Genomic DNA, 15,966 nt, shown 5'->3' with positions numbered 1-15,966 from the left:
GCTCAGTTCAGATATATTTACAGCCTATATATCCCTTGCTTGATATTCCACGTATTAATTTACTCTGTAACCAGGCACATTTCTGCAGCATTTTAATCCACAGGTTACAAATACCCTTTAAGTCATTATTACTTTCTCAAAACTACTGTTCCTTCTATGGCTACCACCAAGTGATGGTGCCTATATAAAAAGGAATTTAATTCCAGCATCAATTCACGAGGGGGGGGGGAACGACCCTAAGGTGAACCAGAGAAGCAAGGAGCCACAATTAGAAAAGAGTAATACCTCTTACAAAAAAAAGTATTAAGAAGGGAATTAAGCTCTGCCATAGGACAGTGTGAGTTACACAGCAATTAACTGCTGAATAATTGGAATCAGCTGTAGTTTTGGACATTCAAATTTATTGAACAGTAGCCAAGTTCAGTAAAATACAAGCAAGCCCATAATTACTAAAGAAATTCTCTGATGTCAAATTAGCCACTGCTTTTAATGATGTTAATCTTCAGGCATGTTAAACCATGGATTGCGTTGGTTTATATACAGCCTTTGCTAGCAAGTGGTATTAAGAAGCCATATTATAAAATGCTTAAGCACCAATTATAATTGCATGTTTTAACAATGTTTCGTTAACTGAAACCTAGAAACTTTCCGCTGTTCTCAGCCCACATACCTATTTGAGACAGAAGTTGGCAGGAGTTTGTTTTTTACAAAGTGGGTGGCAAGAGCACAATGTATATCAGGAAGCAATAGCAACTTGCTGGTTGGGGTGGAGCTGTTATGTTAGCCTCCCAGCAGGAGGGACACGGTTGCTTAACCGAGGGCAAGGGCAAGGTGGCCCAGAGGTCAGCTCTGGTGGAGCCAATCTGGCACTCCTGCTAAAGTGCTTGCACGGCACCAAAGTCCTTGCCACCTCTCCTCCCAGTAAGCAACAGTGACCCACCTGCCAGGAAGCTAATAGAGCAGCTTCTTCTACTGGAGTTGGAGGGGCAGAAGACACAGAGGTCAATGGTAGGTGGAGACAGAGCTAATGACAGACAGTGCCAACTAATTTTAGTTTTGTTCATATTCTTCTCCCTGCAGAGTCCTAGAAAGGCAACATTAAGTCTATGGAAGAGGAGGAGAGCTAGGTCCATCTCCTGGACTGCTTATAAGTAAGATACCTGGCAGGCTGGAGGCAGACTGAGGTTGGGGAAGAAGTGCCCATTAGCCCCAGAAGACCAGCCCAACACCACCCAGTGCAGCCTTACCCCAGGTTGTGCTAAACCTACATTTGCTACTACTAGAGATGGACAAATCTGTCAGTTTCACTTCTCTGTGTTTCCCGTTTGTTCAGGCTTAAATTCAGTTCTCCACATTACCGCAGCAATTTGTGATCTTCTTTCATCAGCATTTTATAACAAATTTCTCCTAATAAACACATTTCTGTATGTCGTTCTGCTTATATAAACTATTTGCAAGTAATTTGCCTAGTGCATTATTGATGTTAGTTTCACTAATAAATGCATTTATATGCACACTTTGCACTGATAATATGCATTTGTGTCCACATTACGTGGCTGGGGCAGATGGGTCTCATCAACCTGGGTAGGTAGCCCGTCTAGGAGAAGAAAAACTCTGATGCTAAACCTCCTCTGCCTTGTGGGACATCTTTGGGAGAAGAAAAGTCTAAGGAGTAAACCCTACACAAAATCCAGAGTGGAGTCCCTAAGGCAGTTGGATGGCAACTTGTACGCCTCCTTCCAGCAACTCCTGCAGCCATGCTGGTGCCAAATGTATTGTTCTGCTTTTATTTGGTCCACATCTGTGAGTCTGAGAGGGGGTCTTGTCATGTGGGCAGCTCAGGACCCCCATGCACATCTGCCCAGGCTTGTGCCCCAGGGAGGTCACTTTGGTGGGGCTAACACAGCAGTTTGACTTCACCCCTGGAGGCACACTCCATTGCTTCTAGAGACAGTTGGATGCCAGCAACCTAGTTTGGGAATTGCATTGCAAAATTCAAAGGAATACAAATTCTGAAGGACGTCTGTACGATTTGGGTAAGTTCACCTTCCCATTTAAAATTTGCCTTTAAATATGAAATGAGTTGAATTTCTCCATCATTCCTATTTGCTACTGAAGTACTTCCTCTGAAGCACAGGCCTCTCCTAGAACCCTGTCAGAACACAGCACTGTGAAAATCCAACCACCTCTTCAGGATGCGAGGTTGCATTCACAACAGAATCACAACAAGCCAGCCGTTTGATCAAACCTACTAAACACACACCCAGATGTTGCTCCCACAAAAACTGCCACTTCCGTACAATATTGGAACCATTAAGTCCTAGCTGCTGTCAAAAATAGTTTACAGGTAAAAGGAGCAGAAGGAACCAGGTGTCTCTGATTCATATATATATATATATATATATATATATATATGAGAAAGATATTTACTTAAATATATTTTTCTGTTTTGCAGCGAAAGAGCATCTCATTCCGGTTGTTGGGGTTGTCTTGCATTAGGCACACTAAGGTATAATATACTTGTAAAAGTCAGATCTCCTTTAAGGGTCTTATTGTGTGCATGAAGGTTGTGCATTATTACTGGTGTAATTATGGGGATAATTTAGTACTCGTGCTGTGCCTTCCAACAGGGAGCTCTAAAAGGTAATTTTCAACTCCTTAAATTTTGTTTAGGTTGTTAGGAAATATTTTTAGATCTAGAAGAGGGAATTTTATTTTTGCATAAACTAATAGCCCCTTAAGGATGTGCTCTTAAAAACATCATCAATCTGGTATGGGATGATGCAAAAAGAAAGCAAACTAAGCCATGATTCTGTTTAATGGTGACTAATTTAGAGGGTTATTAGATTTCGTGACCAGAATCTCAAGCAAGAACATTTGTTGCCCAGTATAAGCCAAACCCTGAACGAACAAGGCTACTTTGCACAAAGAAACCATCTGAAAAAAAGAGGAAATATTTGTTGAGAGGAGGAGAGAAGGGGGAGAAGTTGTGTATAGATTCACTGTTCTCAAAATGTCACGTTGGTATCTCCATGGAGGAATAAAGAGTTGCTAGGGAAGGAATGATGTATTCTGGGGGGCTGTGACACACAGCAGAAGAATGAAACAAAGGGAACAAGTACAAGAGGATGAACTTAAAAAATTGCTACAAAATTTCTAGAACATCCATGTTCTTCAGATGCTGTTGGAATCTATCTGTTTTAAGAGACAGTGGAGTGCAACTCCGGGGTCAAACTGCTGTGTTAGCAGCACCAAAGTGACCTCCCCCAGGGCAAAAGCCTGGGCAGTGTGTCTGGAGGTCCTGGGTTGCCCAGACTACAAGGCACCCTCTCAGCCTCATGGATGTGATCCAGAGGAAAGGAGAGCAAAATGTTTGGCACTCGCTTGGCTGCAGGAGTTGCTGGAAGGAGGTGTAAATGGCACCATCCAACTGCCTTAGGGACTCCACTCTTGATTTGTGTAGAGTTTACTCCTTAGCTTTAAAAAAAATCTGCAAAAGAACAGTTGAAGTACACACCTTGTTTTAAGGCCACCTCTAGCAAAGCAGCCATGACCTTGTTCACCATTCCCCAACCTGGTGCCATCCAGTTCTTTTAGGACTACAATTCCCATCATCTTCAATAACCATTGGCCATGGTGGCTAGAGCAGATGGAAGCTGGAGTTACAACAGTGTCTGAAGGGCATCAGGTTGGGGGATGCCAACTTAAATAATAAAATCAATGTCAAAATAAGCTGCTCTCTTCAGGTCAGATATGTACATACCCCCTTTAACTGGTCGAAGACACAGCTACAAGCAGGGGGATAAACTATATATTGCATGCCAAGGCCCAAGGCCCCGCAGTTCCTTATTGATTAATAACACAGAACCGCAAGAATTTAGGTTAATGGGCCAAAACAGGCCACAACTTTATTGGTTACAGATGTGAGCAGTTTGGCTTAGGCACTGGTTGAAGCAAGGCTATATCTTGACTCCCGCCTGTCTGCAGGGAGTTGAATTAAGGGTAAACTACCAGAAGGGGAAGCCCTAAGACTTACATCAAATAGGGGCACCCCGAGCGGTCCCCACTGGGGTCGTGGCATGGCCCTAGCCCATGTTTGGACTCCAGGCAGGATCCACACACCCCAATCCCTTTAACAGGATAGCCTTATCAAGGAGTGGCAGGCAGAGGCTACAACCTCCCCTCCCTTAAATAAAGGCTTACCCAATGCCTAACTTTACAAAGTTGTGACAATTACTACAAGGTAGGTGAAAACCAAATGGCCAGTGCCAATTCACCAAGTGGAAAAACTCCTATCCAGTCCCAATAAGGCGGCTGACATTTGTCCATAGCAAGGTTGTGTTATACCAAAGCTTAAAAAGAAGGCAGGTGGGTTGGGAGAGGGTAGCCCCCCGGCCGTGCCATGTTTTAAAACACCCACAGCCACACGCCATGCTGGCATAGATTGGCCGGGTGGGCCAGACACAGCCAGTGATTGGTGTGAGGGGGACATCAACTCCCCACCCTTCAGCTGGATCACGGTGAGAGCCCAGATGCCCAGCCACAACCACAAAGGTGAGCAGTCTTATACTGCAGCCATGTGTAATGATGGGTTTCTTTGTGTCTCAAACCCAAAGATTGCACCAGGGTCTGAAATCAGGTGATGCTGGACCTAAGCAGGTCTAGGGGTGGTTAGTGACTGGATGGGAGACCACCACACTTAGGGTTTAATAATACTTACCTCTCCTCCATACTTTCAAGGCATAGTGCATGCTTTAAAGCTCTGTGTCCAGAGCACATTTTCCCCACAAAAACCCACTCTTTAAAGCTCAATCAGAAAAAAACAGAAATCTGCAGAAAACTCCTATTGCCGTTTGTTGCATTTCAGATTTAAAGAGTGGGTTTTTTGGGGGGGGAAGCTCTGGGGCAAAAAAAAAAAAGAATAGTGCTTGGACATGGAGCTTTAAAGGAAAGAGTGGGGCAAAAGTAAGTGTGGATAATCCTTATTTGAGTTTCATGGTGGAGCAAAGGTGGGATACAAAATTCTGGGATGGAGAATCTGTGGCCATCCAGATGTTGCTGGACTCCAACTTCAAAGGGTCAATGGTTTGGACTGCAAGTTGGAGTGCAACATTTGGATGGCCGCAGGTTCCCCAACCCCAAACTAATCTAATTCTATTAAACAAAACAAATGAATTAATCCCAGGTCTTCTTGAGCCATTCACTGGTTCTAGTGAACCTGGTGGCTGTGCTCTGGTTTGCCAAATGCAGAGAACTGTTTAATGTTGGGCCAAAACATTTCCCAACAAAAAGTAAAGCAGAGCAGTAATGAGCAGATTTGATCACTCCTAAAGGAAGAGCGAAAGTCTGTAAGTAATGGGTTGCTGAGTCACTGTTAATAAGAGTTGCGTTGACCTACATAGAAGTTCCATTCTGGAGGGAGATTTTTTTCACTGAAGGCCTCAGATTTGCCTAAAAATTACAGATGTCATTTTGAATAGAGATATTATAGTCCAATAACTGCACTGTTCTTCCCATTAAGCTGAAGGTCCATGGTTCAATACCCAGCATCCCAAGGTTGAGTTGAGAATACCCCTGTCTGTAACCCTAGAGAGCTACTGCATGTCAATGCAAACAGTGCTGAGCTAGGATGGCCCAAGAGGCCTGACTCAATGTAAGGCACCTTCCTTATTTGCAGGAGTGGGAGATCTTCAGCCCTCCAGATTTTGCTGGACTAAAACTCCTATCATCCCTCCCATTGAACACACTCGCTGGGGCTTGGAGTCCAGTTACATCTGCAGACCAGCCCACTGCATCCCTTAAAACAAACATGAATTGTCTCAGTCTGAGTCTTCTCTGGCCCATCAAATCAGAACAAAGCATTCCCCAAGGTCTGAAGATCTGCAGGGAAAGAAGCTTAATTGCACAACATGTTAGGTTATATTGTAATCCAAACTGGACTATCATGTGGCAACTGAATGTTCTGGAGGCTGCGTTGTAAGGAAAGACTGACTGACAGGGCAGCCACGTGTTCCTGATTTACAGAGGACAGCCCTCAATTGCAATGGCTGTCCAGTCCTAGTCCAGTTCAAAGGGGAAAGCTCAAAGAAGGCAGAATAGGAGAGGCCCTGAAGCTGCTCATCAACAGTGCATACGTTCCAGCACTTCTCCAATGAAAATAGAGTCATCTTATTCTATTATTATTATTATTATTATTATTATTATTATTATTATTATTACAACATTTATACCCCACCCATCTGACTGGGTTGCTTCAGGCACTCTGGGCAGCTTCCAACATATATAAAAACATAATAAAACATTAAACATCAAAAAACATTCCCTATACAGGGCTGGCTTCAGATGGCTTGGGGGGTTGAATATCTCCACACCCTCCAACATTTCTCCAATGAAAACAGAGACGTCCTAAGGAAAACTGGGACATTCTGGGATCAAATCAGAAACCAGGACGGCTGTAAATCCAGGACTGTCTCTGGCAAATAGGGACACTTAGAGCGTCTGACAGTGACAGCGAGAGGTCTATTTCTCTTTAAATTACAGAAATTATTTCTTAATTTGCATCTATAAATTAGCATATGTAAATCTGCATGCTCTTCTGTTCTTCTTTTAATGAATGCATTTTCTTTTTGGGGTGACGCATTAAGATGACACCCTTCTGATTTAATAATGAGTTCACTTTGCTGCTCAATAGACCCAAGAGCCTGATGAAGATGCAGCTACCTGACCTTATGCCTCTTGAGAGAGACCTTATGTTTTAAGCTCCAAAGATCACTGGTTCAGTGCTGACTGGAAACTCAACCCTAACCTAAATAGGACAGGTGACATTTGTCAAACCTTTGCAAGGGTTTACACACTAAAGATGGGATCTCAGGGACTGAGTGCATGTGTGTTTTATTTGTAGTACAAGTGTACCCTGAGGCTTCAAATGCAACCAAGACAGAATTGTGCTAGCAATGAGCCAAGTGGAAAGTGGAAGCAGTGTTTACTTTCTGCAGAGAAATAAAGGTCCACCACCACATTTAATCAACAAGAGCTTAAACTGAGTTGTTCCACTTTATTGACTACAGAGATTTCTACCTAGGATCTTGGGGAGGTATTGTTAACATTCCTATAAACATATTTAATTATTTGTTCAAGAACCGAGAGTGGCTTTGAAGAATTACATAAATCTTAAAAAGAAAGGGTTTCATGTCTCCCACTGCTTAAATCCCAGATTAGCTTTAAATAATATTACGGTCGGTGCATAAAGCATTCACAGTAAAATACTTTTTTTATTTTAAAAAAAATTAAGCTAGCATGTGAAAGGCTAATTTTCCCCACCCTAGATAAATCAGAACTCTGCTTTTCCTGGTGAAAATTGCTCGCAGGCCAAGCCATTCATTGGAGGATCTCAATCATTTCGAAAACACTAAGAGTTAACATGCCAAGCAGGAATAATTACTAAGATATTGTCAAACTGTGACCGTTGCATATATGGCATTCATTTCTTGAAGCAGAAGTTTAAAAGCACCTGCAAATGGCAACAGTGCACTTGCCCCCTTCATCTGTACTCAAGAATCCTCTTACACATCCAAATAAATTGCATAGTTAAGCAGACACATACAAATCAATGTGGGTTTGGAGTGTATTTGTGTGGAAGGTGAAAGCCTCAGAAGAGCCAACTTCCCTGAGGGCTGCATTGCAGCCTCTCCTGCCCCACCATGCCTTCTCCAAACCAAACACATTGCTGTGCCCTCAGTCACATAGATAATGCAGCAGCAGGAGCGAGACTCCCTGGCTTCTTCAGCAGCCTGCCTGTCTCCTGGCCCCACTTCTGTCTCACAGTCTGAACTGTGCCCTGCCCCAGCCTCTTCCAGCTCACTAAACTGTTTACCTCTGTTACCAACACCTCCTCTTCCTCACCTTCTCCCTCTTCTCCCTGAGACCACGGTTTGTTGTCCCCACCACCACTCTCTGGACTCTGAGCCTTCTTCCCATGGGGGTTTCCCAGCTGGTGCCTCCCACCATTCCCCTGCGTCCAACCAGTCCAGGACAGCACTGAAAACAGGACAGGGAAGGCACCTGCCTGATGTCAATAAGCAGAGAGTTCCAAAGCATAGATACTGTCCTGCTAAATATAGGAGGGAGGGTTCCACGTATTTATATGGAGGCACCACATGCCATAGGTCAGGCTGTGGCCTGGAAGTACAGTGGTCATCAGTGTGGTACCTGCAGCTGCATATGCAACCACAGGTGCCTTCCCTACTAGCCACAGAATTTCCTCCATAGACATCAAGAATAGGCTTGTAAGAAACATTCCATTGTAGCCACTAGAATAGGTTGCAGTATGTGCTTAGCTGCTGTGTGTGTGTGTGTGTGTGCGCGTGCATGAGTGCATGTGTTGCCCACAACAGCTTTCTTGGTGTACCAATGGGCCCACAGGCCTCAAGAGGTTGGTGGTCCCTGTGGTGATAAGACTCAAACTTTCAAGCCACCAGCTTGGAAAACCAGTTCCTCACAGTATGTTCCTGGGTGTTGTTTTTCTTCATAAGAAGCAACATAAGAAGCAAAAGAAAAGAGGAAAAAAGTTGTCCATGCCTAGGCCACTCAGAGACCCACAGGGTGGCTTATGAACTCTGTTTTACTTATGTGCATTGTTATAGAAACAAGTGGGAGCAGCAACAAAATGTTGCAATACAGAGTGCCCTGAATTCCAGCTGCTTCTTTTCGTCCCCCTTCCCCTTTTCCCCGCCCAGCTCCCAAGGAGTCAGTTACCGTTCAGTGGCAATTGAGCACACTCAGCCCTCACTGAGCTATTTGGGAGGGGGGATTCCCTGCTCCTCTTTTTTCTTTTTTTCTTTTTCTTTTTGGTCATTATTAAAAAGTGCTTTTGTACACCTGCAAGCCTTGGGGGTCCATCCTGCTCTCATTCTAAGGATATGCTCTCCTGTGCACAGGTGGTGCAATTTTGGCAATGGAAGCACCAATGCCCATGGCAATTTTATAAACAACCGTCTGATGCTAAGTATTTAGGAGTTCATCAAATTAATTAATCTCAGCCACACCATACATCATGAGGGAAAACAGAAACCCATTCTGGCCTGCTTAACACATCGCCACCCAATAAAGACTGCCCTGTTTCCCAATTTTGTCATTGGTCAACAAAGACCGCCTTTACACTGTTCATCCCTCTCGTGACAAAGCAGTAGGAAAGCACCCTGTTGTGTTCCGGTGAAGTCATCCATTTATTTTCCATAGCCAGCCAGAGGCTGTTGAATCTGCCAGAAATACCACGGCTGCTCAGCACTCTACAGATATTTTTTGTCAACACATGGGTTACAGAGAGGGTAGGCAGTGTTTAACTCCAGATGCTGTTTGACTCTGACTACCATCAGCCCCAACAGCATGATCCATGGTCAGGGATTAAGGAAACTGTAATATAACAGCATCTTGAAGGTGCCTCTTTAGTTACCTGTGGGTTACATGATACTGGAGGAATGTTAAGGATCCTTTACCGAGTGACAACTGGCCACAGTGTACAGGCAACCACTTGGGGCAAGCTAGCCAATTCTGGGCCCTTCCAGACATGTTTTATATTGTGCATTCATTTGTACTCATGAGCAGGGCTGGTCCACTCAGGAGGCAGAGTGAGGCAACCAGCTCGGGTGACAGGATATACAGGGCAGCAGATCTGGTCTCCAAGGAATGCCCACTACTACTATTGTCCAAGTAGCAGCAACAGCTGTGACACATTGCTTGGAGGCTGGATCTATCACCTCCTTGCAGCCCCCATCCCAGTGCCTCCATCCTCAGTGAGCTCTCAGCATACAGGCCATACTGCTGGCCTCCTCTCCCCACCCCCGGCAGAGGGGTCACCTGGGGTCTGCACCCGCTTGTCATGGTTCATAGTGGGCCCCACCCCCACCCCAAACAGCCTTTGATTCCCAGTTCAACCATTGAGCAAGGTTGATTTGATTCCTCTCACTTGTTCCCAATGTAGTTTTTCATTTACCCTCTTGTTCACCATGTATATCTTTATTCCCCACCTTGTTCCTGATGTGGATCTCCATTCACCCTTTCTTCCCTGGTGGGGGAAACAACATTTTGTGGTTTGCCTCAGGTGTCAAAATGTCTTGGGGCAGCCCTGCTCATGCTAGTGTTGGGTGATACACACAATTCCAGTTTCTTTCTTTCTTTCTTTCTTTCTTTCTTTCTTTCTTTCTTTTGTATGTTAATATTTTTATTAAGGTTTTTTAACACTACAGTAAGATACAGAAAACTAATGTAAATTTTAAAAACAGTTACAGAATTCCAGAATTTTTTGTTTGTTTTTGTTTTAATAACTTTTTTTTATTATCAAATAATTTCGCCATACAATAAGGAAACAGCTACAAAAACTACAAGCAGAACAAGTAGAATACAGAGTCCTCTTCTGGAGGCAATTTTCAGCCCCCACCACATGCAGAAGGTAGCAGCCCCTCCCAGCATCTCACCCTAGGAGACCAACACTTCCTGTCTCCCACTCAGGGCCCTCCATCCACCATTCTCATGAATACTTAATCCATGGACCTTAATCCATGGACCTTAACAAGCTCCAAAAAACAAAACAAAAAGGAGGGAGAGGGAGAGAGAGAGAGAGAGAGAGAGAACAAAACAAAAAAAAAGAAGATATGCAAAACGACAAGAGGAAAAGAAACATTAGAGATAGATAACAAAAGACTTCCAGTTTTCCATCTGCGGTTACATAAAAAAAAAGATTATTTAAGACATTCAGTGCATGTTAATAGCTACCTTCTCCACCTTCTGTTAAACAACATTTCTTTTGAGTCAGTGTCTCAGAATCATTAATTTCTCTTTCCCCACAAAAAGTCCAAGAGGGATTCCCAAATTGTTATTATTATTGGTAATTAACTTTGCCTTCATTAATTCCCACCGCCATTCATCCATACTGGGTAATAATAAATTCTTTCATTCATGTTAAAATCTCTCCACTGTGATCACATATTGAGTGGGGGGGGGGTCATTTTTTTCATTATATGAGCTCACTTCTATATGCTCAAAATCCACTTCCTTTTGTTTTTCATTTTCTGTTGTGTTTACGATGGTACCCTGATTTCCTCCTCTAGGACCTCCCACTTTTGTTTTTCCCCAGTCTTTTTCCAGAGATAGTTTCATGAATTTAATAGCATTGTTCTCTGAATTCACTCCAAATCATATGCAGAATGCTACATTTGAAGTTTTTCCAAAGTTTCCCCCCCCCTCACTTCCATCATCTCTTTCTCTGCATCTATGATTCCATCCTCTCCTTCTCCTCTAAACTCTTGAATGGAAGGCACTTCCATTTCACCATGTGCTTTCTCCCATTTTACTGTTCCCCATTCAATTCTGCCAGTTTTTCATCAATTTGGTCTCAAGTCTCCATCTCCATTTTCCATTTCATCTCTCTCTGATTTATCAAATGTTGATCTGATCACTTTTCATTGTTCAGCCTTCAACTGCTGAACAATCCCAATAGTCACTGAAAGATTCAAAATACCTTTGCCATACTGAGAGTTTCTGTTGTTCCACTTTAAGAATACAGTCACAGTCAAAGTAAGATTTTTTTTCCAACAGAAAGTAATTCATTCATTCAGCCTTTATTGGCATAATAGAGAGTAATTTACTTCCAGTTTATCAGCGCCATTTTTTAAAAAAGAATAAGAAGAAATAGATATTTTTCACACAAGGGGTCACCTCACCTATTTAATCTTTATTGCCAACCCTAAATCCAGTTTTCTGCTCTTGCTTAGACACTTTAACAACCAATTTTCCTTTATTATTCTTAGCGACAAAAGGTAGTTTTTGCAGGATTTCCAATTATAGATTTTCACCAGCAGACAGATAAATCTCTCTAAGACAGTTTTTTCTTGTAGTGCTTGGGCACCATGTCAGGTCCTCTGCTTGCCAGCTCATTCCAACCCCTTCTGAACCCCTAGGTGCAGACAGCAGAGAACAGCAAGATTTCCAATTGTGAAATTTCATTTCTCTCAACGTCACAGAGTTATCTTGTCTCAAAAGTGTTTAAGAAAGAGATGGTGCAAATCAAAGGGCTCTTATGTGGTGTTTGGATGCAATGTCAGTCCTTCGGCTCACTAGCTTATTTTAGGCCCCCTCTAATCCCCCCAGGTGCCAACAGCAGAAAACGGCTTTGATCAGAGCATTTGAGGTTACTCACTCGATCACTCTTTATCACAGAGTGATTTGATAGTCAGAACTTCAGCCTGATTACCATCGATCACCACGTAATTATCTTCTGTCAGTGGAGAGCCAATAGAAAGACAGCCAATCCGCCATTTCCTCCCCCGGAAGTCTCCACAATCCAATACTGTTTGCACCTGCAAAAGTTTCAGGCTGTGCATTGGTGCATGTCCCATAGCTTCCTACTGAAATCCTGTAACTTTTAACTATAGGTTAAAAATATTTACAAACATTTGCATGTAAATATATATTAGGTGGCATTCAGCTAAGCTTAACTCAGGATAGGCCTACAGAAATTAATGGATCTAACATAGTTATATTCATTAATTTTGATGGTTCTATCCCCAAGTAAAATTTAGTTGAATGTCACCCTTTAAGCTTCAGACTGAAGAACACAAATGTGGCTTGATAAGTGTATTCCTTTACTGGGGAAGATGATTGATTCCATCCTCTTAGCTTGTTGCAAAATTGTATCCTCTGAACAGTTTTCCTAGGTGTTCGTTTCTCCCCAATACAAGCCTCAACATGGCAAATTAGAGCAAATCCTCCCAGCGCGTGCCACTGAGCAATTTGGAGACAAGGCTCTATGTGCGACATCTTTCTTTTGAAAAGGACACAGTTACTAGTTATGCTTCAAGGAGCAGCCTTAAAATCTGAGAAACATAGAAAATCCATTTAGCACATGACATTATCGAAAGAAACATCAATAACTTTGCTTCAGGTGGCAACCCTTTAAAAAAAGTTGTGAGGAAGTCTGCATTGATCAATAGACCCAAGATGTCACCTATTACACATATGAAACTTTCCTATATACAGTGCTTGGGCTCAGAGATAGTAGTGAAAGCATGTATTTGCTTGTGAAATGCAATGTTAGAGATACATAAAGGGGTGGGGGTTCCTTTCAACCTGCACCACCAGGGAGAGAAGACATTATTTACTCTTCTGTAAGGCACCTTGAAATAAGGTCAGTACTTATATAGAGATACAACTCTAGCCAAGTTGCACATCTTACAGAGTTCAGGTTTTGCCAACACAACTGAACCCTTAGTAAGGATCAGGTTAGGAGAGGAATTCCATTTCAAGAGGATGGGAGACAAGTCTTCCAGGACAGGCCCATGAAGCATGGGGCAAGATTGTAAAATGAAAGAAACTTGAAATTCACACACTCAAAAAGTATTGTCCTATTTAAAGTTAGGCCCAGCCTCCTTTTCATCTGAGTATGACTCAAGGTGGGATACACACCTTGCAGTGGCTAGTCCTCTCCCTTCTGTAAGTAGAAATCAACCAGTTCCATAATCCTTGTAAGAAAGGACACTGCATATTTGTAAACTTCTACCATCTAATAAGATAAGGCTTCTTTCCCATTGGGGAAAGTGAAAGGACTAGCAGCAAAAGTGGGATTCAGAGCAAGTGGGCCTTTCTGTTATACACTCAAAAAAAATCCTTGAGATTTCCAAGCATTGCACAGGAATGCTTGGTGCAACTGATTTTGGGGTACTCGCATATCATTAAGAGATCAGAGCTCTGATTGTGCCATATGTTACTTGCTAAATTGCTACTCATAGGCAATATGAATTCACTACCAAGTAGCACACACGCACACACACTTACACTTGTACAATTCCAACAAAAGAAGCACCCCCACACATCTAAGCAGTATTAAGGAAAGGGGTTTGAACTACTTTCATAATTTGCTTACTTTAGCATCGTGCAATATGTAACTATTTTACTCTTGCGTTAAACAAAGCACAACTATCTTAGCACCAAATATTTTCTATAGAGGTTGGCAAGATCAAGCCTTTAATACTGGAGAAAGAAGAATCCCGAACAAGAAATCACTTGTATTCTAGCAAACCATTATATTACACATGGGCAAATTTCACAAGGGATGCTTAAAAATGGTTGTTGCATTTCCTTGGCCGTCAAAGTATTGGTATAAAAAAATACATTGGCAAAAATGTATATTATTATGATTAAGCTTGTTAGTCACTTGTTAATTACGTAGTTCTTCAAACAACTCGCAATGTATTTTAGACATAGACGCAAGTAAAACACATTCACATAAAACATGCCATTTCATGAAAGATTCAGAAAGTAACACCCACCCCAATAGCAGCAGCAGAAAGCTTCAGCAGCACACTAACAGAAGACATAATCACCATCATAGTCCATGAAAAGAATAGTTCTAATCGGGCACCAAACAAAATGTCAGTAAAGGTGCTAGATGGACCTTGCTAGCGATGATATTCCACAAACAGGAAGCCACAACTGAAAAGGCCTTCCCCCTTCATCCTCCAACACTCCCTCAGACAAAGCACATGATGATCTAAGGCTCTGTGTAGGCCTTTATGTGGAGAGGCATTCCAGAAAACATTGGGGTCCACTGCCGAGGTGTCTTCCTAGAACAGAGGTCACCAACCCAGTGCCTGTGGAGAGCATGTTGCCCATGAAGGTTTCTCCTGGGCAAGTGCCCTAGACTCTGAACTTGCATTAAAAAAAAAGTAAGTTCCTAGCCCTTCTAGAAAGAACAAAAGAAAGTTATGAAGCAAAATGTGCCAGTACCTTCTAAGCAATTTATGTAAAATGAGAGTAGTGTTTTTCCTGGTATGGAGGAATATTTTTCCTAGTATGGAGGAATGCTTCCTCTTGTTGTTAGATATAGCTCAGTTGGTAGAGCAGGTTGTGGCTTTGAGTCTCACATTGGCCAAAAAGATTCCTGCATTGCAGGGTATTGGACTAGATGACCCTCATGGTCCCTTCCAACTCTACAATTCTATGATAGTGTCAAGGGTGCTTCCCAGCCAAAGGAATGCAGATGGCAGATAGGTAAGTATTTATTGACAAAGATAATATAGTCGCTTCTACAGTTCTGGATATTTACGCACACCAATCTAGCATCACAGGCAGCAATTCGCAGATCCACGCTCTATGGAGCAGTTGCAGCAACATGGGGCCACTCCCCCTGCACCAGTTTATGTACCTTCCTCAACGGGTTGCACGCATGCAGCCAGAGACAGTGTCTGCGCAAAAACTCTCTTTTCAACCCCCTCCTGATTCTGGGAGGCAGTGGTGCAAGAGAGGGTGAGGAAGCACTGGCCCTTCACTTGCCTGACCTGCCTCTTCCTCATCCCCTTCCAACCCATCCTGTGCTCCACCCTTCAGCTCTGAAGCTTCCCCTGCCTCTGATTCTTGCTTCCTGGCTGGTAAGGTCCCCAGAAATCACTGACCCCCCTCTCCTGAGTCAGACTCCAGCCCTCCATCCCCCAGAGCATGCTCATCAGCGTCCCACCAGTCCCTGACAGAAAGCAACACCAATAGCATCAGTGCTTATGTGTGTGAACTCTATGATAAGGACCTAGTTGACTTCCTATAAAAGGCAGAAGCTTGTTGGGGGTGGTTCTCTCTTCTTCTTCTTCTTTTCCCATGTTATACGACATTTGCCTTTGCAGCCATTTTGTGTTATGCTATGCTCCCTCTGTGGCAGGCATCTTGTGACTAGCAACCCCAGCACTCATTGAAGATTCAAAATGTGCCCACTAGTTGAAAAGGATTGGTGACCCCTGTTCTAGAAAGAACATTTCCCCAGCAATAGTGGTGTTCAAAAATGAATTAAAATTTCCATAGTACTTTAAGTATTTTAAAATAACAGAATAGTTATTTGGGGTTTCTGTGCCAGATTTGATGCAGATTCTGCTCTTTCATTTCATCAACAAATGACACAGGCTTGTCACTTATGTCTGTCTTTAACTT

General features: G+C 42.9%; 1 protein-coding gene across 5 annotated transcripts in view; it reads right to left on the bottom strand.

Moving 5' to 3' along the window:
• IL1RAPL2 (interleukin 1 receptor accessory protein like 2) overlaps positions 1-15,966 on the bottom strand; it is a 499,644-nt gene that overhangs the window by 455,948 nt on the left and 27,730 nt on the right. The window contains exon 2 of one of the 5 annotated variants that reach the window (XM_083722870.1): positions 12,194-12,353. The exons of the other annotated variants lie outside the window; for them this stretch is intronic. Coding sequence (XP_083578996.1) covers position 12,194 — 1 coding nt within the window. The 5' untranslated portion in view covers positions 12,195-12,353. The remainder of the gene's footprint in view (positions 1-12,193; positions 12,354-15,966) is intronic. 5 annotated transcript variants of the gene reach the window in all.

This window comes from Podarcis gaigeae, assembly GCF_964106915.1.
Source record: "Podarcis gaigeae genome assembly, chromosome: Z".
NCBI lineage: Eukaryota > Metazoa > Chordata > Lepidosauria > Squamata > Lacertidae > Podarcis > Podarcis gaigeae.
The sequence above is the reverse complement of the archived record's forward strand: the minus strand, read 5'-3'. Positions and strand labels throughout refer to the sequence as shown.